This window comes from Dreissena polymorpha, chromosome 8 (assembly GCF_020536995.1).
Source record: "Dreissena polymorpha isolate Duluth1 chromosome 8, UMN_Dpol_1.0, whole genome shotgun sequence".
NCBI classification, from domain to species: domain Eukaryota; kingdom Metazoa; phylum Mollusca; class Bivalvia; order Myida; family Dreissenidae; genus Dreissena; species Dreissena polymorpha.
This window is the reverse complement of record NC_068362.1, coordinates 37929082-37955653: the sequence shown is the minus strand read 5'-3', so window position 1 is coordinate 37955653 and position 26572 is coordinate 37929082. Positions and strand designations below refer to the sequence as shown.

The 26572-nt window shown below is 34.0% G+C and overlaps 1 protein-coding gene across 7 annotated transcripts in view; it reads left to right on the top strand.

The window, feature by feature from the left end:
- Positions 1 to 26572, top strand: part of LOC127841176 (chloride channel protein-like) — a gene marked incomplete at its 3' end in the record, with an annotated part of 46264 nt that overhangs the window by 4973 nt on the left and 14719 nt on the right. For all 7 annotated transcript variants that reach the window (XM_052369820.1, XM_052369818.1, XM_052369815.1 and 4 more), the window contains 14 exon segments: positions 703 to 819; positions 9548 to 9643; positions 10510 to 10639; positions 13060 to 13191; positions 14459 to 14587; positions 17026 to 17159; positions 18023 to 18097; positions 18490 to 18568; positions 18936 to 19061; positions 19590 to 19674; positions 20037 to 20138; positions 21465 to 21549; positions 22200 to 22352; positions 24538 to 24607. In XM_052369820.1, the coding sequence (XP_052225780.1) occupies positions 703 to 819; positions 9548 to 9643; positions 10510 to 10639; positions 13060 to 13191; positions 14459 to 14587; positions 17026 to 17159; positions 18023 to 18097; positions 18490 to 18568; positions 18936 to 19061; positions 19590 to 19674; positions 20037 to 20138; positions 21465 to 21549; positions 22200 to 22352; positions 24538 to 24607 (1513 nt within the window).

The following is a 26572-nucleotide window of genomic DNA, read 5'->3' as shown; positions in this document are numbered from 1 at the left end:
TGAACACAAAAGCCCCAAAAGACTGTCAGTAATATCATGAATATCATGTTCAAAAGGATTCAAACAGAATAATAAAATGGCATGCAAAACTTCATTGTCTCGGGTGATACAGAACAATTACACATTTTAAATTGTATGCAATTGACAGGCGTTGATAATGTCGATATTTTACACACAACAGAGAAACATTTGTAATTTATTAAAAAGCCGGTCTTTGGTTCATGCACATACGTGCGATATACAAAAGGCAGTTTAAACCCTGAGAAGCATATGATATTTTTACTCGTCAACGCATCCGTAATTGGGTCCCGTTTAGTATATTGCGTGTTAATAAGACTAATTATTTTTTAGCAAGACAAACAAGGCAAAAATGTACGATTATGTGTTTTTTTATTAAACAACAAAAGTCGAATATTACGAAACAACTTACACCATAAATGAGCGAAATCTCTCGCAATCGATATCACTTAGACGCATGGTCGATACAGTAATCGTTTTATCGATCGAGATTATCAAATCTCGCGCACCGGTTTATTTTGCGCACTGAAATGGGATATTGCTAAGTTGCTAATCCCTTTGTTTGTATAGGTCCCTGCATACAAGTGTATACTTTTGGGGAGCCGCTATGTATAAAATAACGTCGGTTTTTCATGTTTAGTTGCGCATGCTTTCATGTTAAAATGATATTTCCGTTTATTTCAGAATCATGCGGTTCAGAGTCCTGGGCCTGAATCCAGGCGTGTATCGACCAATGAGCTAAGACCGGAAGACAACAACAATATGGCCGACAAACAGAAATTTGGCTATGAACAAACACTGGTGAGATTACTTGCGATTATTCCAATGAGGACTTAGCTTGATAAATGAAGTATTTCAAGCTGTTCGATACCATATGTTTTTCAAATAATAAGTTACTAGCAAATGTTTACAGTTTAACTGTTGACACGTAGCCAAGAAAACTTGTTCGGCGTAAAACGAGTGGGTGGAGAATGATTTTTACATTGGTCATGACGCCATTTTGAGATTGAACATCCTTTTATGAATATCTTGTTGCGCTTACTTTATCAGTTATTGTAAACAGTGTGTAAATTATTGGTTATTTATTTAGTTTAATGTAGATAATAATCATTTCAAAGCTACTTCTCTTTGGAGGTCCACAATTCCAGACTTCCTGAAAACTCCAGCCCAACATACATTACCTGCACATTTTGTTTTGGTCAGATATTTACCAATACAGATTAAATCCAACCATAAGTTAGATTATTTAAGTGTTCTTTTGTTATTTGTATGCTTAATTTAATACTATAGATACACTAGAATTTTTTATTTTATTCACATCCTTAACAGCATTTTTGCATTGGGTTGGTTATATGGTCCCATTCCCATAGGAAACCAATATGTATTTTTCCGAAATTTGAAATTGTCCAATTGAAGCCCCTCTCCCTCCAAAACAAAAAAAAATCAACATATAGACATTGAGTGCATCTCACTTCTGTAGCTTTAACTTTTAAAACACGTATATTTTTAAAACAACCTGTGCAAAATATATAAGATATAGTCCTATAAATTTTACTTAACGCCGTCAAGTGTTTGCAGGGCGTCAGACTGATTTTTTTTTATTTTTGAGATTTAAACATAATGAATATTTAAAGAAACTATTTAGTTTTGGTCTTTATTTTTATGATTAAGGCATATTTTTTTTTCAAGAGAGATTCTGTAAAGGAATTATGTTATAATCTGGGCTTTTTTGTGATGTATAGAAGTATATAATATTTCATTATATAGAAAACATATTATTTTATTAAGGTATATATTTTTTATTTGTGCTTATTACAATTTAATTTACTACCATGAAAAGCAAAGTAAAACAACTGTGGACTGTCTGAAGGATACTAGTCATCTTTATGACTTTTATCTAGCAGCATCATTTGACTCGCAGTACATAATATCACAGCCAGTCAGGGTTAAAAACTACATTTCTTGTGCCTTTCTTTTTGTGTTTGGGATTAAATGAAATCAATTTTATACATTTATTATATATTTTTCAATTACTGTTTTAATGTTTAAAATATTAATTAAATAACGGATAGTCATCTTTGGAAATCAATAAAATTAGTAAGCGTGTGTAACAGTTTACCTTGGTAATTTAGAAGAATCTTTAGATTCTTTGTGTTTAAAAATACCCTGGATTGGTCATTGTTGGCTAGAATACTACTTAAATGTGTCCCGGTAACTCTTTAGTGTAACTACTTAAATGTACCGTGGGTACAGAAAATATACTTAAACGTATCTGGTCAATTTAGACTGTACCTGAGTTTTATTTCCACTACAAATCTGATAAGATCTGCTAGGGCATACAAAAGCACATTCTCTTTGAACAAAAACTGCCTCAAGTTCAACATGCTTTTATGAGTATGGGTTTCAATAATATAGAGGATATTTTACAAAATATTGAAATATATGAACATAATAAATTTGTAAAAAATAGCAGACAAAAACCAATTTAGCATTATAATTCTCAGGTATACGTATAATTTCAGTACCCGGGGTACATTTAAGTATACTTAAGAGTAGCCGGGATACCTTTAGGTAGTACTCGTGCCCACAATTACAAATGGAGCTTAGTACATACCGGTTAGACTTCCCTGACGAAAACAAGAGGCTGTGTAGCACAGTGGTAGCATGTTGGCAATATTTTTTATTCAACCTTTTTTCTTGCTATAATAATTAGTTTATTAGTTTAACTATGAAAATCTTTATAGATTTGTTAGTGAAAATTTTTAATGACATTTTTTTAAAGTAGACAGCTATGTGAAAAAGTCCCTTTAACAATCATTATTTTCGGTGGTGGTATGTGGCTCTGAACTTGCAAAACAATTAAAAAAGCAAAAAAATAATGGCTAAACTGACCTGTTTTGGAAAGCACATGAATGAACATTTAATGAACAAAATGATTTTAAAATAAGGACAAGTATTAAAGTTCATTACTGTAAGGGGATTCGTTCACAGAATGTTGCATTATTGTAATTGTGTCAGGCAACAATAGAATTTAAGAAAGAAAACGGAAGATTTTGTTCCCTAGTAGGACCCGAACAATTCTAGACGGCCTAAACCAGTCAGCTTTCTGGACTGATTTGTTCAGTAGTGAAGTCATTTTATACTTGAAATACTGGATGTTTCCTGCTACAGGGGTCTGACTATGATTTTAAAACAGGGGTCATATATAGGAATCCTTACTTGCAAAAATAGGAGTCCAATAGGAAAAAAAGGAGTCCCATTGAATATTGCACACGTCTTCACATTTTTAGCAAAAATTGCATTTAACAAATATATGAATATAAAATAATACATAATATAGTTGTTGGTTTCATTTTTAAAAGCCCAAATACAAAATGTACTTTAGGAATCCCTCTCATATACATGACTACCTAATTATGCTGACAATGAAACTACAAAAAACGTTGATGACGGTCAAGGAAGATAACAAGAAAGGAATGCATATAACTATGACAGTAACAAGTGCAATAAGTTTAAACAAGGAGCCCGAGTTGTATATCTATGTAGAACATGTATGCATTGTTTGGTTGGAGGGTGATTGAAACATGTGCGATGGACGAGTGGCCCTGACTCAAAAAATAATAAGACCCTATCAAATTCTATTAAAACAGGTATGTAGGTTGATATACATACCTGATTAAAGGGAGTATGCACCATTTCTTTGTCAACAAGTTATTCTTGCAATCTTAAACCAACATATGAATATTGCCTAGGAATGCTAAATAACATAAATTAACAATCTGTATATGGTAATAGAAATCAAATATTGTTTTCTTCAGTAAATGTCTTAACTGGCTGGTTAAAGCCGATGTCGACACTTTTACTTGTATTTGTTAGGAAACAAAATTGTGTCTTTGTGTCGTATAAACGAATCTGCACTTTAACTAAATTGAGATTCACATCGTTCATGCATGATGCTAACGAATTCGACTGTACATACATTTTCAATTTCAGAATTATCTGGCTTATTTCGCTTTTTTTGACACATGTTCTTCTTATCTTTTATTTTAATTTGTATTGAAATATATGTATAATACGTTTTTTTACACATTTTATATAAACTCATAAATATTTGACAAAATCGTGCATACTCCCTTTATGTCTGACAACCTGATGTATTTAACACTGCTCCTCTGTTGACTTTAGGCATTAAATAATGATATAAAAATAGCTCGACTTAACACATTTGTTGCACAATTTGTGGCTTCGATAGGAAGGGGGTAACCATTCTGCTTGAGCTAAATCCCTATGTTGTTAATATTCACCCAGTTTAGCTCACGTGAGCCCAACATGCTCATGGCTAAAGTTTTAGATCCTCGTTCGCCTATAATGCGTTGTCTGTCTTTACCATTTGACTTGTTAATATTCACATTAATTGCCAAAGCTTCATTAAACTTGGTGAGAAGATTTGTTCTTATTATATATTGGTTGAGTGTGGTTAAAAGGTAGGTCACTATGTAAAATGTAGAAAGGCTTTTTAATACTAAACAAGTCACATTTTTAGCTCCATTGGCCAGAGGCCAGCGGTGCTTAAGTCATGGTCCTATGTCCATCGTGCGTGCGTCCGTGCGTGCATGCGTGCATTAACTTTTACTTAAAACATCTTCTTCTCCTAAACTACTGGTCCAATTCTGATGAAATTTCTCAGGAATGTTCCTGGGGTAAACCTCCTTCAAATTTGTTCAAATTATACCCCTGGGGTCAAATTTTACCCTTCCCCGGGGGTCACAAAAATGAAAATTTGCTTATATAAGGCCTATGTTGTGAAAACTGTCAAACTCTTCTCGTCCATAACCATTGGGCCTAGGGCTAACAAATTTGGTATGTTGAAACATCTGATAGTCCTCTAACAAATATCTTCAAATAATGCCCCTGGGCTTACATTTGACCCTGCCCCGGGGTCACAAAATTGAACATATGCTAATATAAGGCTTATTTTGTGAAAACTTTAAAAATTATCTCATCCATAACCATTGGGCCTAGGGCTATCAAATTTGGTATGTAGAGACATCTAATATTCCACTACCAAATTTCTTCAAATTATGCCCCTGGGATCAAATTTGACCTTGCCCCGGGGGTCACAAAATTGAACATATGCTTTTATAAGGACTATTTTGTGAAAACTTTTAAAATTCTCTCGTCAAAAACCATTGGGCCTAGGGCTATCAAATTTGGTATGAAGAGACATCTAATAGACCTCTACCTAATTTATTCAAAAAATGATCCTGGGGTCAAATTTGACCTTGCCCCGGGTGTCACAAAATTGAACATATGCTTATATAATGCCTATTTTGTGAAAATTTTCAAAATCTTTTCGTCCATAACCATTGGGCCTAGGGCTAAAGAATTTGGTATGTAGAGACATCTGATTGTCTTCTACCAAATTTCTTCGAATTATGCACCTGGGGTCAAATTTGACCCTGCCCCGGGGGTCACAAAATTGAACATATGCTTATATATGGTCTATTTTGTGAAAATTTTATAAATCTTTATGTCCATAACCATTGGGCCTAGGGCTACCATATTTGGTATGTAGTGACATCTTAAAATCCTCTACCAAGTTTTTTCTTCAAATTATGCCCTAGCGTCAAGTTTGACCCTTCCCGAGGGTCACAAAATTGAACATTTGCTTATATAAGGCCTATTTTGTGAAAACTTTAAACATCTTCTTGTCCATAACTGTATGGCATAGGGCTACCAAATTTGGAATGTAGTGACATGTAATATTTCTCTTCTTAGTTTCTTCAAATTATGCCCCTGGGGTCAAATTTAAAACTGCCCCGGGGGTCACACAATTTAATATATGCTTATAAAGGTCTTATTTTTGAAAACTTTAAAAATCTTCTTGTCCATAAACATTGGGCCTAGGGCTACTAAATTTGGTATGTAGTGACATCTTATAGTCCTCTACCAAGTTTGCTCAAATTATGTCCCTGGGGTCAAGTTTGACCCTGCCCCGAAGGTCATTAAATTGAACATATGTTTATATAAGGCCTATTGTGGGAAAACTTTTAAAATCTCCTTGTCTATATCCGTATGGCATAGGGCGACCAAATTTGGTATGTAGTGACATGTAATAGTTCTCTTCTTAGTTTGTTCAAATTATGCCCCTGGGGTCAAATTTGAAACTACCTCGGGGATCACAAAATTGAATATATGCTTGTAAAGGGCTTATTTTGTGAAAACTTAAAAAATCTTTCTGTCCATAAACATTGGGACTAGGGCTACCAAATTTGGTACGTAGTGACATCTTATAGTTCTCTACGAAGTTTGCTAAAATTATGCCCCTGGGGTCAAATTTGACCCTGCCCTGGGGGTCACAAATTTGAACATACGCTTATATGGAGTCTATTTTGTGATACCTTTAAAAATCTCTTGTCCATAATCATTGGGCCTAGGGCTACCAAATTTGGTATGTAGTGAAATCTTATAGTTCTCTACCACGTTTGTTCAAATTATGCCCCTGGGGTTAAATTTGACCCTGCCCCGGGGGATCACAAAATTGAACATATGCTTATATAAGGCTTATTTTGTGAAAACTTCAAAAAATCTCTTGTCCTATCCATCCGGCCTAGGGCTATTAAATTTGGTATGTAGTGACATCTTATAGTCGTCTACCAAATTTGTTCAAATTTTATCCCTGGGGTTAAATTTGAACCTGCCCCGGGGGTCACAAAATTGAAAATATGCTTATACATGTATAATGCCTATTTTGTGAAAACTTAAAAAAAAAAATATTGTCCATAACCGTTAGGCCTAGGGCTACACAATTTTGTATTTAGTGACATTGTATAGTCCTCCACTTAGTTTGTTCATATTATGCCTCAGGAGTCAAATTTGACCCTGCCCTTGGGGCCACAAAATCGATTATATGCTTATATAGTGCCTATTTTGTGAAAACTTTAAAAATCTTCCTGTCCTTAACCATAAGGCATAGGGCTACCAAATTTGGTATGTAGTGACATCTAATAGTTCTCTACCAAGTCTGTTCAAATTATGCCCCTTGGGTCAAATTTGACCCTGCCTGGGGGGTCACAAAACTGAACATACGCTTATATGGGGCCTATTTTGTGAACACTTGACAAATCTACTTGTCCATAACCATTGGGTCTAAGGCTACCAAATTTGGTATGTCGTGACATCTAATAAACCTCTACCAAACTTGTTTAAATAATGCCTCTTTGACTCTGCCCTGGGGGGTCAAACAATTGCATAAACGCTTATAAAGCGCCGATTTTGTAAAATCTTTAAAAATCTTCTTGTCGAAAACCATTCAAACTTTGGCTGCCAAATTTGGTAAGCAGTAACATCTTATAGTCCTCTACCAAGTTTGTTCAAATTATGCCCTTTGGGTCAAATTTTACCCTGACCCGCGAGTCACAAAATTGATCATTATATACGCTTATATCTTGCCTATTTTGTGAAAACTTTAAAAATATTATTGTCCTTAACTCTAAGACCTAGGGCTACCATATTCTGTATGTACATGTAGTGATATATAGTAGTCCTCTACAAAGTTTGCTCAAATATGCCCCTGGGATTAAATTTTATAAAGCCCAGGGGGTCACAAAAGTGTACATGTTCTTAAATAGGGCCTATATTTAAGTATTTGCACATGCAGTGGATATTTGTTTCAGCCTTTTTTCAGCAGTGGAGCGATACAGGGCCATCATGGCCGTCTTGTTGTTCAATCCTCATGAAACTTTGTCAAAATATATGGTTTAATGGTATCTTAGCTGCATTCTAAAATGGTTCCTTTGAAGATTCAAGCAGTCACATTTTTGTCCAATCTTGGTAAAACTATTTAATAACATTATATCTTGGCCAAGTACAAAAGGTTCAGGTTTGTTAAAAAACATGACCGCTGGGGGGGCAGTTTTCCTTAAATGGCTATATTAAAACCTAAGTGATAACACTCTTGGAGTCACATATTTGCTCCAATCATCTTGAAACAAGCTCAGAAGAGGTTTCCCAAATATGCCAAGGTCAAAAAGCGGCCAGATGTCAAAATATTTTACAGCAAAAGTCACTTTCACCTGTGTTTAGCGGTTTTGAGGCAGTCATTTCAAGATGCGAACAAGTTAACACAAAAATTGGACTGCGCTGTTGTCTTGTTCTCTGATGTAATAGTGTCTTTTGGTTTATTAAGGGGATATAGTAATAGTCTCCGTCCGTCTATCCGTCCGTCCTTCCGTCCGAAACTTTGTCCAGATCATAACTCAAAATCTTTTCAATTGATATACGTTAAACGTAAATATAAACAGATGGCAACTAGGAGAAGTGCAGTGACGAAGAAACATAGCTCTATCTACCTTTGTTTTTTAATTATCTCCCTTTATATCATTTCAAAGTAATGTTTTGTCCGAAGCATAACTCTAAATCTACTGAGGGATTTACTTGTAACTTGAAATATAAACATATGGCAAGTATGAGAAGTGCAGTGACTAAATACCATAACTCCATCAACCGTAATGTTTTAATTATCGCACTTTATTAAATTTCAAAGTCAATTTTTGTCCGGAGCATAACTCTAAATCTGCTGAAGGGATTTACGTGAAACTTGAAATGTAAACAGATGGCAAGTAGAAAAGATGCAGTGACTAAGAACAATTAATCTATCTACATTAGTTTTTTAATAATCTCCCTTTATTTAATTTAAAAGTAAAGTTTTGTCCTGAGCATAACTCCAAATCTTGTCAATGGATTTACTTTAAACTTACAATATAAACAGATGGCAACTAGGAGAAGTGCAGTGACCAAGAACTATAACTCTATCTACCTTTGTTTTGAATTCTCCCTTTACTTAATGTTAAAGTATATTTTTGTCCAGAGCATAACTCTAAATCTACTGAAGGGATTTACTTGAAACTTGAAATATAAACAGTTGGCAAGTAGGAGAAGTGCATTGACTACGAAACATAACTATAGCTACCTCAATTTTGTAAATATCTCCCTTTATTTAATTTCAAAGTAAAGTTTTATCCCGCGCATAACTCTTAATCTACTGAAGGGGTTTACTTGAAACAAGAATTATACATTATTATGGCATTATTATGGTAACTAGGACAAGTGCAGTGAACATAAACCATAACTCTATCGGCCGTAGTTTTTGAATTCTCCCTTTATTAAATTTCAAAATAAATTTGTATGCTTTTTGTCACAGATGACTCAGGTGCCATATTATACTCTGTAAAACAATTGGTCTCACTAAAGCAAACACATTTCGGCGGGGATGGCCATAATAACATTGATCTTGTTTGTGTTATTTTAGCATATGATTGCCGTAACGGCCTTATTATTAAATGCCGCATTCTTTGATAACATAAATACTAAGGTGTTAAGAAGTTTTGTTTTAATCGGATGATAACAAGGAAATCTTCAAAATACTTGAATGCATGTTACATGCTGCCGATGCAACCATTTTTGGCCTAGTAGGGATGAAGAAAGTTGAAAATGACAGGGTTTGTCGGCTATTCTCCGTTTGTTTCAGAACGTTGCGGCTGAATACGAAGCAGTATCAACCAATAAGCTGACACGAGACGCACTAATGTACCACAACCAAAAGTTCGGCTACGCGGAAACATTGGTGAAATCATTTGGAATTAATTAAATAAAGACATAGCTTGTTTAATCCATTTTTAATTATCTATATTACATAGTACACATATGTAAACAATAATTGCTCTTTAAATGCTCGCTAATTAGTGATTCACCAAAGAGCGGAATCTTCCAGCAGATCAGTGAGTTATAAACATGATAAAATATGTTGAGATTGTTTTGATTTAGAATGAATTTGTGTTTGTGGTTTGAATCATCGACCCTGTATGTTTTACTTATTTAAGATAAGTTGTGCTGAGTGTGATTGTTTGAATGAAATCATGTTTGTGTACAAAGAAGGATTTCTAAGCCTTTTTTATCTCTGAAAGTGAATGCATGTACTATATTATTAGTCACCAACCATCTAAAAAGTGGTAACCTGGCTTTTGCAGCGACCTGCCCTAAGCACCCAATTCAACCACATCCCTTAATGCTCGGCCAAACCATGCTTTATATTACGTTACAGATGCCCCCTCCCCTAATATTTTTATTATTATTCCCAAAACTTTCACCAGAAATGTTGATGTATTTATTTACATAAACGATTGCATGCTGGGAAATTTGTCGTCTGCTAAAATGTCGCCTGCTGAATTTCTAAAATTAGCATTTTCTTCGATTTTTTTCAAAGCATACTATCAGAATAGCAAACAGTTTGGATCCTGATGAGACGCCACGTTTTGTGGCGTCTCATCTGGATCCAAACTGTTTGCTAAGGCCTTAAAAATTCGGTTCCAGCACTTAATGCAATTCATATAATCAAAACTAGTTATTGTTACCACCGGCACATACGATTTCATTGCTGTTTTCAACGATTTATGTCATGATTTAACCAAAAATATTTCTTGATTGTTTAAGATATATGGGCAATACAGAAAAGACCTGGGCAGTGTTGGTAAATTCCAAGCGAAGCTATTAAAATCTGAAGATAAAAGTGACATCGACAAGAGTGAACCCACGGAGACAAAGAGACTTGTATCATGTTGGTGTAAGTACTTTTATTCTTTTATGTAATTCATTAAATCATCCACACATTAGAAAGACAGTGTAAATTGAATAAAAATTAATGAAAAAATATGTTAATGAGAAACTGGTTACCAGGGACGTGTATTGCATTATTTGTACTTTTTCTTAACATAAAAAGGACAAATTTTTGTCTGGTACATTGCTATGGACATATTTGTTTGGTTTCATGGCTTTAATTTCTTTATATTGATTACATGTGTTCTTCTCTGTAATATTTGAATCGAATAAATACATTTTGCTGAGCAAAATAATGTATTGAAAACGTGTATCGCCAGTCACACTATTTGTACTTGTAAAACGTGTGAAATACGCAACGTGTTTGCATCAATATTCACAATTGTAGGTCTATTAAAATCCAGTGGAATGCTAACATCTTAGATGACAGTTAAATGTATACAGACAAATTATGAGACAGCATCAATAGAATGCTCATGGTCTTGAATATGGCCATCTTGTTCCAACAAAGGAGCTTTAACATCTAAGTCGCCGAAGTGTTTGGTGTAGGCAGTGATCTGACATCATGACCAGTTCAAAATGATCCTTGCCCAATGAAATGGGCTTAATACAAAGCAAGTGCCTTAAGAGTTGTTCCAGATTTGAATGTGCAATCCTGAATTTTGCTCACTTTTGAATCCTGCTCTTTTAAACTGGGAAGCTTAATCAATAATATATTTCATATAAAACAATATGTGTTAAATCATACAGTCTTTCACCATAAATTATGCATACTTACAAACATTGGCTGAGACTTAAACTAGTATGCACAAACAATAACAGCGTACTTGCGAATGTAAAACCATGAAATCTAAAACTGTGCACGGAAATTTTCAAGCAAGGAATTACAACTGAAGAGATTACCGTAAGTTTTCGGACACTAACAAATAATTAGTTTTTTTCGTGCCTGACAATTTAGTTAGAAAACTATTAAAAAATAACAGGTGTCCACAAATTCAGAGACAAACATAAAAGTGTCTGAAAATCATAATAATGTAGAAATAAAAGCAATAAATCAATGTACAATAATTGTATTGTGAATTATTTTAATTGTTCTTCTTTGAAATAAAAACAATTTTACAGCTTTGCTAAATCTTGCTTGCAACACCAAACCAAAAATTAAAAGCACATAATACTCTGCTTTCTTAATAGATCGAAACTGTACAAAATGCTGTTTAGTGAATCCATGGTTTTCTACGGATATACATGGTAATTTACCCAATTGCGCGAATGTAATGGTCAGTTGCACTCAGACATGCATCTACTCAGTTCGGCCCAGTTGCACAAAGCATCATTTGACTCAGTTTGGCCCAGTTTCTCAAAGCACGATTTAGATAATGAAACCGTTTAACTTCATATACTATCTTACAGAATATCGTGTTTTATATAAAAAAAGCTGATTTTAACTCGCGTGTTAACACTAACCGGTCCGTTAAGACGTCATGTGATTTGAGCAACTGGACCCAGATAGAGAATGTACAGAACAGAATTATTTGTTTAATCATATGAAGCTCATCGTCGTTAACATACATAAAAAATAACAGCAAGCGTTGCAGTATACACAAAACACATACCATTTTAAAGAATAGTCAATTTAAATAAACAGGAAATAAACATATTTTGTGAACATGTTTCGTGGGAATGTCACATGGATGAGGTTAATTTATAGTGATCACACAATGTTATATGTGCAGTTTTACAATTGAAGCACAAATTACATAATTCCGACCTTATTTGCTTTGTAAAAACATGTATTATTATTTTACACTACATATACACGTTATTTTACACATGTTAAACTTAACATGGCTAGCTTTCTTAATACAGTTTTTCTCTAACTATTCAAAAGTTTAATAAACTTGAACATATTTGGTCGGATTCTATAATATTTTAAAATTAATGCATTCCTAACACAATTATACCGGTTATACAGACATTTAAGAACAAACTGAGATTTATTACAGATATGGTGTTATGGTCACAAAATACGTATCTCAGTGGTAAAGGGTTAAAAACAAAGTGAAATTCATTACCGATAGGGTGGTCCGGTCCCAAAATACGTGTCTCAGTGGTAAATAGTTAAGAACAAAGTTAAATTCATTACAGATAGGGTAGAACGGTCCTAAAATAGGTATCTCAGTGGTAAAGGGTTAAGAACAAAGTAAAATTCATTACAGATAGGGTGGTACGGTCCCTAAATACGTATCTTAGTAGTAAAGGGTTAAGAACAAAGTTAAATTCATTACATAGGGTGATACGGTCCCAAAATACGTATCTCAGCGGTAAAAGGTTACAAATAAAGTGAAATTCATTACGAATAGGGTGGTACGGTTCCAAAACACGTATCTTAGTGGTGAAGGGTTAAGAACTAAGTTAAATTCATTACAGATCGGGTGGTACGTACCTGGCACTGGGTAGTGAAGAAGGTTGGGGAGGACTGGATATTATTGGCACTGCTTGGGATCATCATGGCCCTTCTCAGCTTTGCCATGGACTACGTCATAGAGAAGTTGCAGGAGGGTGAGTTTGTAGCTTAAACCTATTTATTTCCACTTGATGGCATTAAAAGCAATAGGCTTATGGAAACGCTCTTGAGTTTGTTTTTTGTGAAGGACCAGTACTTGGTGTCTTTTTGAATATCTAAAGAACACTAGCACAATGGGGAATAAACCTGTGACCTCACAGTTACTAGGCAGACATCATTTCCACTATGCCAATGCCAAAGTGAACTATAATTAGTGATATGGATGTCTTTAATGACACATATAAGTCGCGTCATGCCAAAAAAGGTAATTGTAGATCTCGCCCAGCCTCTAAAATGTCTGCCAATAAAACCATGAAATCATGTGGGATTTTTAAGTGGACATCAAAGCTCCTTACCATATTGCACAATTGCGCAGGCTAGGCTGGAGCTAAGCTCACACAATACGGCATAGGACCCATTTTATTATGACGCGGGTTATATAATAGTTGCTTCTTTTGTAATCCCCAGCACAATCATGCACTATAAGATCACACAATACGCATAAATGTCAGATTTGTACGGGGCTTTTAATAGATAAATATTTACTGTAACCAATTTTGCAACTTTATGGCAAAATTCTTCTCATAATGACAATTTTAATACGTTTTTAGTCAAACCAGTCAAACAACTATAAGAATAAGACATGTAATTGGTTTGTGAAGAAACATTATTAGTGTTGGCATTGCCTGTATAATGCATTACGAATGATCATGTTATTGTTTAGTTTCATGATGTACATTGCGATTGATAGAAATGAATGACAGTGAGTTCTTGAAAAAAAGTAAGTGGTTTGTGAAGTAGTTTATGTGGCTTGCAATTCTTTTATGACGCAAAAGGGATATTTTCGGCCTCGCTCCATTTACATTGCGAAAATAACAGCTTACGGTTGTGTTGTAGAGAATTTATATTGGTTTCTCTGGTTTTGAGTGTTTAACAATATCTTGGAATTTCACATAAACGCTTGACCTGATGATACAAGAAAGAGTTTATGTATATGAGCCGCGTTTTTTGACTTGTGCATGTGCGTAAAGAGTTGTTCCAGATTAGCTGATGCAGTCAACACAGGCTAATACGGGAAGACACTTTCCACTTTTATTATATTTTTTTTATTCTCAAGGAAATCTCTTCTTAGCAAAAGTCCTTTTTGGTTGGAAAGTGCCATCCATGATTAGTCTATGTGCACTGCACTATACTAGTATTTGCAGAGCATGGTTCATATATATTTTGTTTAAAGACGAGAAAACATATGTTGTTTTTTTTCAGCAAAGATGCTGCTGTATGAGGAGTTTTCATTCTCAGTGCCTCTGCAGTACGTGGGCTGGGTCTTGTACTCCCTACTGCTCATCATGTTTGCCACTGGCTTCACACACCTCATGTCTCCACAAGCTATTGGTAGGTAACTCTCACCATTTTGGAATTAGTCCATTGTTTTTGTGCTAATAAATTTATTCCAATTGAGAAATACTGTTATTTCAATGTTAATTGTACTCAGATTCATCACATAGAACTTGATGGGAGATGAACTAGATGTTCAGATAATTTTTAGGTCCTATTGGGGAAAAATATAAACTTTTTGTCTATAGGGAATAGTTCTCCTTACCGTACTGTACACAATTTTGAACAAAACACTGTCTGGCAAATCTTTGCTATACTTATTAAACCCTTCCCATGTCAAAGGGGGCAGCTGTATGGGTCGGTTGTACTCTAAATAAGCAATTTTCATCTTTGTTGTACAACACATTACCTGATAAAAATATCCGTGAGTAATTGGTGATTGAGTTATGCCCCTTGAGTTTAGGGATAATATTCTGTTTCACATAAGCCCCCCCCCTCGTCCAGACAATATCTTCCCTGATATTGTTTCCCCTTGTAAAACGGAGGACATGATCTGTCAAACTATTCTCTCCCCTCCACCCATCCACCTGTGTAGCTAATCAAATAATAAACGAAATTAACTTAGAGTGAAACACGATACAGACTTAAACCTGGTAAGCTTATAGTAAAATGTGAAAAGACTCTTGATTGCAGAGAATATTTACTTTAATGCTCCATGCTAAAGACCATGTCATAGTGATTATGGTAGGCAACATTTCTTAACAATATCCTAAGGGCTGCTTAAGAAATATGGTCAAAATGACAGCATTTTTAGATAAATTCATTCCATAATCTCCAAACAATAATTGTGCTTGTATTTAATTAAAGCGTCATAAAAGCCAGTTTACAATATGTGTATGCTTCTCCTACCAGTCTTTGTTTGAAAGGAACCAACTGATATTTTATTGTGTGTGTGTGTTTTTTTCAAACATGTCTCTCATTATGTTTGTCTGTCAAATATGGATATTTTGTCTTTCTTTATCATTTAAGCTTAGTGTTAAAGATTATTGTTTAACAAGTAAGTATTTGTTTCGAAAAATTCAGTTGCACTAAAACACTATTTGTGTTAGGTACCTGTTTTGTTGGGTCCAGTTTCTTAACTTATTGTAATACATAGTCTGTTTTTCTTCAGACCTAAATACAATATTACAAAATATTTGTTACTATCAAACATATGCAAATTATCCGAGCATACCTATTAGCTTACAACAAGTAATTTACATGTATTAAAGAGTTAATAATTAAGTCACAAAAATAAATTGATTAAAAAATTAACAGCTGTTAGCCAAACTGGTGGTTAAAGTATTGAGCAACCAAACCAAGACTGTCAATATAGACTTACATGGCCTAGACTGTCAACATAGACAAACATGGCATAAACTGTCAATATAGACTAGCATGGCCTAGACTGTCAACATAGACAAACATGACCTAGACTTTCAATATAGACTAGCATAACCTAGACTGTCAACATAGACTTACAATGCCTAGACTGTCAACATAGACTAACATGGCCTAGACTGTCAACATAGACTAACATGGCATACAATGTAAACATAGACTAACATGGTATAGAATGTCAACATATACTAACATGGCCTAGTCTTTCAACATAGACTAACATGGCATAAACTGTCAACATATACTAACAAGGCCTAGACTGTCAATATAGCCTAACATGGCCTAGACTGTCAACATAGACAAACATGACCTAGACTTTCAATATAGACTAGCATAGCCTAGACTGTCAACATAGACTTACACTGCCTAGACTGTCAACATAGACTAACATGGCCTAGACTGTCAACATAGACTAACATGGCATACAATGTCAACATAGACTAACATGGTATAGAATGTCAACATATACTAACATGGCCTAGTCTTTCAACATAGACTAACATGGTATAGAATGTCAACATATACTAACATGGCCTAGTCTTTCAACATAGACTAACATGGCATAAACTGTCAACATATACTAACAAGGCCTAGACTGTCAATATAGCCTAACATGGCCTAGACTGTCAACATAGACAAATATGGCCTATACTGTAAATATAGACTAGCTTAGCCTAGACTGTCAACCTAAACTTACAAGGCCTAGACTGTCAATATAGACTAACATGGCCTAGACTGTCAACATAGACAAATATGGCCTAGACTGTAAATATAGACTAGCATAGCCTAGACTGTCAACATAAACTTACAAGGCCTAGACTGTCAATATAGACTAACATGGCCTAGAATGTCAACATAGACTAACAAGGCCTATATGGTTAACATAGACTAACATGGTCAAGACTGTCAATATAGACTAGCATGGCCTAGACTGTCAACATAGACAAACACGGCATACAATGTCAACATAGACTAACATGGTATAGAATGTCAACATATACTAACATGGCCTAGTCTTTCAACATAGACTAACATTCAAAATATGCGTTTTACAGGTTCTGGCATTCCAGAAATGAAGACAATATTGCGAGGCGTTGTGCTCAAGGAATTTCTCACGTTTAGGACTCTTGTCTCGAAAGTTGTGGGCCTTTGTTGTTCGCTTGGGAGCACGCTTCCTTTAGGAAAAGAAGTGAGTGGATTTGTCAGATTTCTTGCAAGAAGTATAATAGGAAAGGAATTTGTAAAGCCACATATACGTTTGATTGTTGTGTGAGATTAAATCATAAAGATGCATTTTATTTCATTAGTTTTTTAACAACGTGTGACAAAGTTTGGACTTGCATTTGTATACCAACGCATATAGGGGTAAAAACATGTGTACATGTAGAAGTTTGACCATGAATTTGCTGTTTGGTCAGACTGTGGTTGATAAATGTTTTAAGTTTGTGAAGCCAACGTTTGCTACATTTTTCAAGCGATTCAATTGTTACTGTAAATATGTCATCCCCATGAAGTGTACATGTGCAAGACAATATTTTTATGCCATCTAATTCATACATTCCTGAGTTATACACCCTTGAACTAGGCCATTGTATGGCCAAAGCATTGCATGCTTTAATTTTGCAAAACAAACTTGTTGGCTTTCATAATATCATTGTAGTTTGGTTGTTAAAGATAGGAGAAGCTCAATCTAGTTTTGACCTTAAGCTAACGTTTTAAATGTACAAATAACAATAATAAAAGTATATAAAAAAGATGACTTCTTCACAACGTTAAGGTTCCCGCCGTCGGAGTCACGCCAAAATCACAACAAAAATTCTTCAATGCAGTGATCCACCCTGTTTGAAAAATGTGCTCTCGATCTTACCCAGCAGCCTTGCTGCTGGTTGCTATTCCTGGGATAAAGCAGCGCATGATATTTTAGAATATTCGTGGTTATGGTCTAATGTACCAAGATATCTAATGGAAACAAACCTTATTCCCTTTATGGTGTTTGTTAGAGTTTGACCTAAGTAAGCATGATTATTAAAGATGAGCTGATGCTATTTTCAGGGACCGTTTGTACATGTCGCTAGCATTGTCGCCAATCTGCTTGGAAAGTTGACTTCATTTAAAGCTGTTTATGAGGTAAGTGTGATGCGTTTGAATTCTTCCCTGCAAATGCCGTTTCATGGAGGTAAATAGGAGTCAAAGCATTGTTTTTTTTAGCTAAACTGAGCACAATTTGCTCATGGTGAGCTTTGTGATTGCCTTTTGTCGGTCGTGCCTCGTGCGTTGGGCGGCGTCAACAATTGCCTGGTTAACACTCTAGAGGCAACATTAAACTTCCGATCGAAAATGTTTGAAAACTAGTTCTTGTTGGTTAAACAACAAGGCCGCCTAGGGGCGGGGCATTTTTTCTTATATATTTCCTCAATCTCATTATTTGACTGAATCATCCTGTTATATGACTGAATCTTCCTGTTATATGATCGACTCGTCTCATTATTTGAATGACAAACTGATCACCATGGTTGCAGAATGAGTCTCGCAGGACGGAGATGCTGGCAGCTGCATGTGCTGTAGGTGTGGCTTGCACATTTGTCGCACCCATTGGAGGTCAGTTTGATAGATTATCATTTCTCGGCAAATAATTTATTAATCAGGAATAATGCAAAAAAAATATTGTTATGCGTCCGGTATGGTGGCATAAAGCTGGCGCACTGTTGGCGCATTTGTCCGTTCGCCCATAATTCCGTTTTTGGAGTTTTTTTCCTAAAGACTTTCATATGTTTACCTGATGTTTGTTGTGTGAGTTTACCTGCATGTCTTAAAGCTCTAGTTCGAGATAGCCATGTGGTCCACATATATAATACAATCCCTCCAAACATTGATCCAAACAAAATTGTCACGGATTTTGATTATTTGAACATTTAAATACATTATTATTAAATAAGTATTACCTTTATCATCATGTCAATTTCAGGAGTATTATTTAGTATTGAAGTAACAGCGACATATTTTGCTGTTCGTAACTATTGGAGAGGGTTTTTCGGAGCTGTTTGTGGGGCCGTTGTCTTCCGGTTGCTAGCTTTCGGGTTTAAAAATACAGGTAGGTGGAGTGCATTTTATTCTCAATAGCTTTGGTGTTCAAATATACACAAACGTGAAAATAGAACATTTTACCGCTTAACACTCTGTTTGAAATGTGGTTGGTAAAAAAGAAACTATCAAACATATAGAATCTGACACTATTAAATGTTGTCTTGTCATATCATATTATGTTAAAATGTTGTTAGTAAGACAGCATTTGGTTTAGCTAACTGACATATTTTTTCGACAAATATAATGCATAATGTAATGAAATAACCCGTTTTATCAGATCCTTTTAAATTAGCAAAGAAAATTAATATTTACGTTCATGTCATGATAAAACCGGACAGCTGTTTACATTTTGTGACGTTACTAGACATGGCAACCTCATATCCTGAAAGAACCAAAATACCCCGAAAATTTACACAAAATGGCAACCTCAGCCAAAATAGGGCGGGAATTTAATACTTCCATCAGTCTAAATAAAAAATGTTTGAAAATTAAAAAACAAACATAATTGCTTATGTTTTTATTTTTGTCATTTCAGAAACGTTAACTGCTATGTTTCAAACATCATTAAAAACAGACTTCCCATTCGACCCTGTGGAGTTATTAGCATTTTCATTTGTTGGGTAATTATTTTTTTTAAACAAATATGCGCTTTCAAGTTGCTTAGACAGTATATCTTAATAATTTTATATTGCTTATTTTCTGATATTGTTTAATAACACAAAGTAATCAGATATATAAGGCAGTTATGTATAAAATATTTTTGCTAAATGATGTTCAGTTACCATTTCTGCAGATAAATATTAAATGCGGAAGTAAATTTATATATATATTTAATAAATTATCACACATGTTTTTCCTTTAAACAGTGTTTCGTACTATTGTTTGGTGTGTAGGTATTATTACATGCCATCATACATAGTATGTATGTACTTGCATAGATTTATATGATATAAACATAATTGTTTGTTACATGCTTTTTCAGTATAGCTTGTGGCTTTATTGGGGCATTGTTCATATTGTGCCACAGGAAAATCGTACTGTTTACAAGGAAACATAAACAAATGTCGGCATTTTTGCAGAAAAAGTAAGTGATCAGACTTATTGGTTTTATAATATATACTACCAGTAGGTATTCAACATGTTTAAAATAATAAGGATGTTCATTTTGATACACATATGTTTAACAAACCTTCATAATAAAGTTAGATATTTCAATTGAAGCAGAATCCTGCTTTTTGATGCAAGCATTTTGTAATTTCTCACTCATGACTTTAGCAAATTATCTGTCTAGCATAATCGTGATGCAAATGTTACCAGAACGATTAATAAATAATATCTTTTATATAATACAAATTGTGTTAAAGAGCATAATATTTGGCGAGAATGAATAATAAGAAATATTTTCAGTCAATTCAACTAGGATACACAGACAAAATAACTGTGTATTCTGACCCTTTAAATTACATCTGCCCCTTTAAAGTTTCAACCAGGTGGGTCATTTGACTCCTGGTATCCAAAAGATATTCAATTCCCTGAGCCTTAGTGCATATGAAAATGACACAGGAAGGCATTACTATACATGTTTTATTTCCTCTGATTTCAGCGGTGGTATCTACTAAGGATTGGCAGCATATACTTGTTATTCAACTCAATTTCAGTATTTTATCTTTGTTTAACAGGGGTCATGTCTATACTCTCATATAAGCCCTATTACCTGCCAAGAGATCATCTCTCTACTCATCATAAATGATTTGTGTGTGTGTTGTCTAATTTCAGCCGATTTATATACCCAGAGATCATCACTCTGTTCACTGATTTCAGTCGCTTTATCTAGTCAGGGATTATCACTCTGTTCTCAGATTTCAGCCGCTGTATCGACCAAGGGATCATCACTCTGTTCTCTGATTTCAGCCGCTTTATCTTCCCAGGGATCATCATTATGTTCTCTGATTTTAGCCGCGTTATCTACCCAGGAATCATCACTATGATTTCTGATTTCAGCCGCTTTATGTATCCAGGGATCATCACTTTGTTCTCCGATTTCAGCCGCTTTATTTACCCAGTGATCATAACTCTGTCCTCTGACTCAGCCGCTTTATATACCATAGGGTCATCACTCTGTTCTCTGATTTCAGCCGCTTTATTTACCCAGCTTATCACTATGTTCTCTGATTTCAGCCTCTTTATATACACATGGATCATCACTCTGTTATCTGATTTCAGCCACTTTATCTATCCAGGGATCAACACTCTGTTCTCTAACTTAAGCCACTTTACCTACCCAGGGATCATCACTCAGTTCTCTGTTCTCTGATTTCAGCCGCTTTATCTACCCAGGGATCATCTCTCTGTTCTCTGATTTCAGCCGCTTTATTTACCCAGGGATCATCATTCTGTTCTTTGATTTCAGCCGCTTTATCTACCCAGGGATCATCACTCTTGTTGTCGTGTCCTGTACATTCCCTCCAGGCCTTGGCCAGTTCTTTGCTTCTATGGTGAGTTGTAGAGTAATTTTCTGACCAAAGGAGGTATTACCAGTTGTACTTATCTGTCCATACGTCAGTGTGCCCCAAAGCTTGTGCTTTATACTTCTTTTAGCAATGTTATTGACCTAAATGACAGTTTAACAATTGAACAACCTTAATGTGTAGATGATTTTAATATCGTATGTCTGTAATGACATGATATGATTGTAACAACAGGAATGTCTTATGTCACGAGGTATGACTGAATGATTGGATTTAAAACAAAATTCAATTATAGTATTTATACAACTTCGTGAAGCTGATGTTTATGAAAGGAAATTTGACTGCTTTTAGTTTTGGATTTAATATGGTTAGATGTATTTTTGTCCACTGTTGGAAAAAAAGAGTATTTGCCTGTGCACAAACCTGTGGTTTCGGGAAATCATTTTATGTGATACAATTCCAGTTACTAATGGTTTACAATGCTCAATCATCATACTGATTTAAAAAATTGCCATTCAAAATGTAAAATTAGTTTTGCTTGACCACTTAACATTGATCTAAGAAGAAACAATTATGTTATTGCATTTTCAGAGTTGAATTGTTGCCAAACCTATTTTTCATGTTTGTGTATGTTAGAAAAGAAGAAAACAGTAGGAACTCCTCATTGTCTTTTGCAGCTTACCCACAAAAAGGCTTTAAATGAGTTGTTCAGCAACATTACGTGGACAGAGAACCAGCCAAACAGTCTAAAGGACGAGACCGTGCTAGGCCACTGGAACCACCCTTCCACCAACATCTACGTCACCTTGGTCTTGTTCATCATCAATAATGTAAGAATTATGTATCTCTGCTACACTTGTCGTATGAGAAGTTATCAATAGAAGACTTTATAAAAGAGGAAGAATTCTTGATAATTAATGTAAGAATTCATTATTAATAATGGAACAATATATTATTAATAATTGAAGACTATATAATCAATAATAGAATAATTACTTAATAATAATAATAATATAATATTCAATATATATGATACACTGGTCTAATGCATTATCAATTACGTAAGACTTCAATATGTATTTTATACTAGTGTTATTCATCATCAATAATGTAAAAAATCAATATTTATATTAAACAAGTCTTATTTATGATCACAAATTTAACAATTCAATCTATCTTTTTTTATAATACTGATCTTATGCATTTTCTATTATGGAAGCAATTTATATTTGTGATACACTGGTATTATGCATTATCAATCATGGAATAATTCAATATCAATGTTTCTTTGGTCTTATTGATTATCAATTATTAAAGAATTCAATATCAATGATGCATTGTCTGTATGATTTTACTATAATTGAACAGTCCAATGTCAATAATCGCATTCTTGACTTGTATGTTACCTGGTCTTATGCATTTTCTATAATGGCCAAATCCTGTATCAATAATGTCAGAATTCAATATCTTCGTTACAGAGCTCCTGTGCATTATCAATCATGGAAAAATCACTGGTCTTATGCATTTCTATTAATGACGATTTTATCGTCGATAGTATAAAAATTATGTAAATATGTTACTTTTGTCTTTTGCATCATCTTCATGTATGATGGAGTATATCATAACCAATAATTTAATATTTTTATGCATATATGTCACACAGGTCTTTTGCAGTTATGCATTTTATATGATCTAAGAATTCAATAACTATAAAACACTGGTTATATGAGTTTTCTATTACCTCAAAATTCAATCTATTTTACACTTATCCTGTTCATTTTCTAGATTGCCAGTAATTCATTAGCAATTATGTAAAAATTCAATTACCTATGTTTCACGGGTGTTATGTATTTTTAGGAAGAATTCATTACTAAGAATGTTACATTTCTATGTGCAGTATATTTTACACTGGTATAATTCATTTTCCATAATGAAATAATTTACTGATAATAATGTTAGATTCATCTACATGTATGCCACTTTATCGTTATGCATTAAAAAAGCTGTTGGGTTTTAAGTTTAGTTTAGTTTTGGCAAAGTTTTGCTTCTGGTTTAAACATAATTATATAAACTAAATATAGAAGTTTGGACTTCCATCGAATGGGAAAGGTTAAAAAGTCATCTTATGAAAAATCCAAATCCGAATTCCTGTGTTGAGTTTACAATCAAAACTGTTGACGATGTAATAACTGTGTTATGATTTAATGGAAAGCATTCAGCATTTCATTTGTCTACTGGGTCATACTTGCTTCAAGAAGCTTGTGTTTTTAATTCCCTTTGAACAACTAGGGTTATTGTGCTTAAAAGTGTACAGTTTAATACCTTATGGTGTGAAATAAAGGAGTTTTAGCTGCAAGATTTTTAGCATGTGCATATAATATGCAATATAGTCCCAACATTTTGTGTTGCAGCTTTTCTTTAAATCCATATTAATTAAGTTCAATGTTTTAGATGATGAAAAGAGTTTAAGTCCTCAATAAACTTTAAGTTTAAGTCCTCAATAAATAATGGTTGAATCTGGCTCAAAGTTTTTCAGTAAAACGCCCTTAATGTGCAGATGCTGGTAAAGAAAGGGAAAGTGGCTGTGAAGTATTGCTTTTTGTCAGTTTTCTACTGTTACAGATAAAAGTGTTGTTTTTTTTTTGTGCAAACATGTTTTGTGGTGGAATCAATGTTGGTTACACATTTTAAGTAAATACTTTATGCGTGCTAGTTTTAATGAAGGAATCTTACAACTGTTGCTTTCCCCAGTTAAATTGACGCTGTACTCTTAATAATTCTTCTATTACATGGGTATGGGACATATTCCCAAAAATGTTGAAAGAATCCCAACAAAATCAGTTATGTCTTGCTTCAATATCAGAAGAGTTAGATTTTTTCCTAATCTTTATGTAAATTAAAGATCTTTTTAATCGCACATGTATTGTTTTGTTTGACAATCATACATTTTTCCATTTGAATAGTTGTTTTATGCCTGTCATAAATGTGTTAACAAATTGATGAGTTTTGTTTCAGTTTTGGATGGCTGCTATTTGCAATACCTTACCCATCCCTGCTGGGGTATTTGTGCCTGTATTTACTATAGGTATGTTGGAAATAGCAAAAGTAAATTGTACATTTCGTCACTTTATCAATTATGGTATGTTGTTTTAATAGTTGATGTCGCAGGTACATATTTTATTTCGTTTTTACTATTTGTGGTGTTGTCATATATGAAATTACATGATAACAAATTGTCTTGTTTGTCTTATTTACTATAGGTATGTTGCTTATTGTTTATGTATAAAATTTATCAATACAGTAAATTACTCAGTGTGGTAGCATGAAGACATATACTGTGCATTTGTGTTCATATTTTTATGTGCTAATATTATAAGCTCTATGTTGCTAATGTTGATTTTACAGGATACTAAGTATTGTGGATGGTGTGTCTGTACTCACCACAGGTATGTGTGTTCTCAATGTTATAACAGGATAACTCACATGGTACATGTTGTGTCTGTATTTGCTAATATCTATGTATTGTTATAATTGTTGATGTATCAGGATTACTAACGTGATGCATTTTTGCCAGTATGAAATATAGGTATATTGGTTATCTTTGTTCAAGCATGGTAACTATTATGGTTCATTATATGCGTGTTTTTACTATAGATATGTTTGTAAATGTAGAAGTAAAAGGATAACTTGTATGATTGATTGTCTGCCTGTATTTGCTATATGTATGTTGGTATAAATGATGTAACAGGATAAGCATCATGGTGCATTCTTTGCCTGTATTTAGTATAGGTATTTTGGTAATCAATGATGGGACATGACATCTAAATAGCTTTATTTTTTATCTGCATTTCACGGTAGTATAGGTATGTTGTTTATGTTGTTTATAATATAAAGAACAGATTAACGAATATGATTAATTTTGTATCTGTATTTAGTAGAGTTATGTTGGTTGAACTGATGTAACAGGATAACTTATATTGTGGATCCTGTGCTTCTATTTACTAGAGGTATGATGGTTATCATTGATGAATTGTATAACTTATATGATATGTTTTTATCCCCCACACAAGGCGGAGGGATATATAATTGGCTTTGTCCGTCCGTCAGTCTGTCACAAAACCTTTTAGGGTAGTATCTAAGAAACTATATATCAGATATCAACATGAAACAAGAACCATAACCCTACAATTTCTTGCGTTTTTTATTTGATGTAACTTTTCAGGGCTACATCCCAGATACCATGCAACACTTCAACGTGATACTTATTGATACTTATTGATATTAATGCTATAACCCTTAACATTATTTAAACAGAGTTAGTGCAGTTTGTTGTGTTTGAATGATTGAACTTTTTAAGGCTATATCTAAGATATGATACAACCTTCAACATAAAACTTCATGGGTGTGCAGAAATCAATGTGAATAAATGGCATGCACACAAATCATAACCCTTCTCTTTTTTCACAGAGAGTTATTGCCCTTTGTTGTTTTTGTATGAGGGGACGTGTTAAGTGTATGGCTCGGATACGCTTCAAGATTTTAACATAATTCTCAATGGGTGTATAGAAATCAATGAGAAGTGCAATGCATAAAACAATTACCCTTTATGTTTTATGATTATATCCTAGATCAAGGGATTTGCATCCATCCATAAACAAAGTTTATTTGGCGGGAAATATAAATCCAACGAATTTGGATGTTATGTTTGTATTTCATCTCCTTATTTTTGTAATCGTTGATGTAACAGTATAACTAATATAATTCTTGTTGTGCCTCTATATACTATAAGTGTGTTGGTCATCGTTGATGAAACATGATAACGAATATGGTTCATTGTGTGTCTATATTTACTATATGTCTACTGGTAATTACTTATGTAACCGGATCACTAACAGAGTTGACTTTATAGTTATGTTGAGCATCATTGATGTTACAGGATGAGTGATGTGGCACATTTTGTATCTGTATGTTCTATTGGTATGTTTGTAGTCAATGATATAACAGGATAAGTAATATGGTGGATTTTTTGCTATTTTCCTATTGTGTTTAG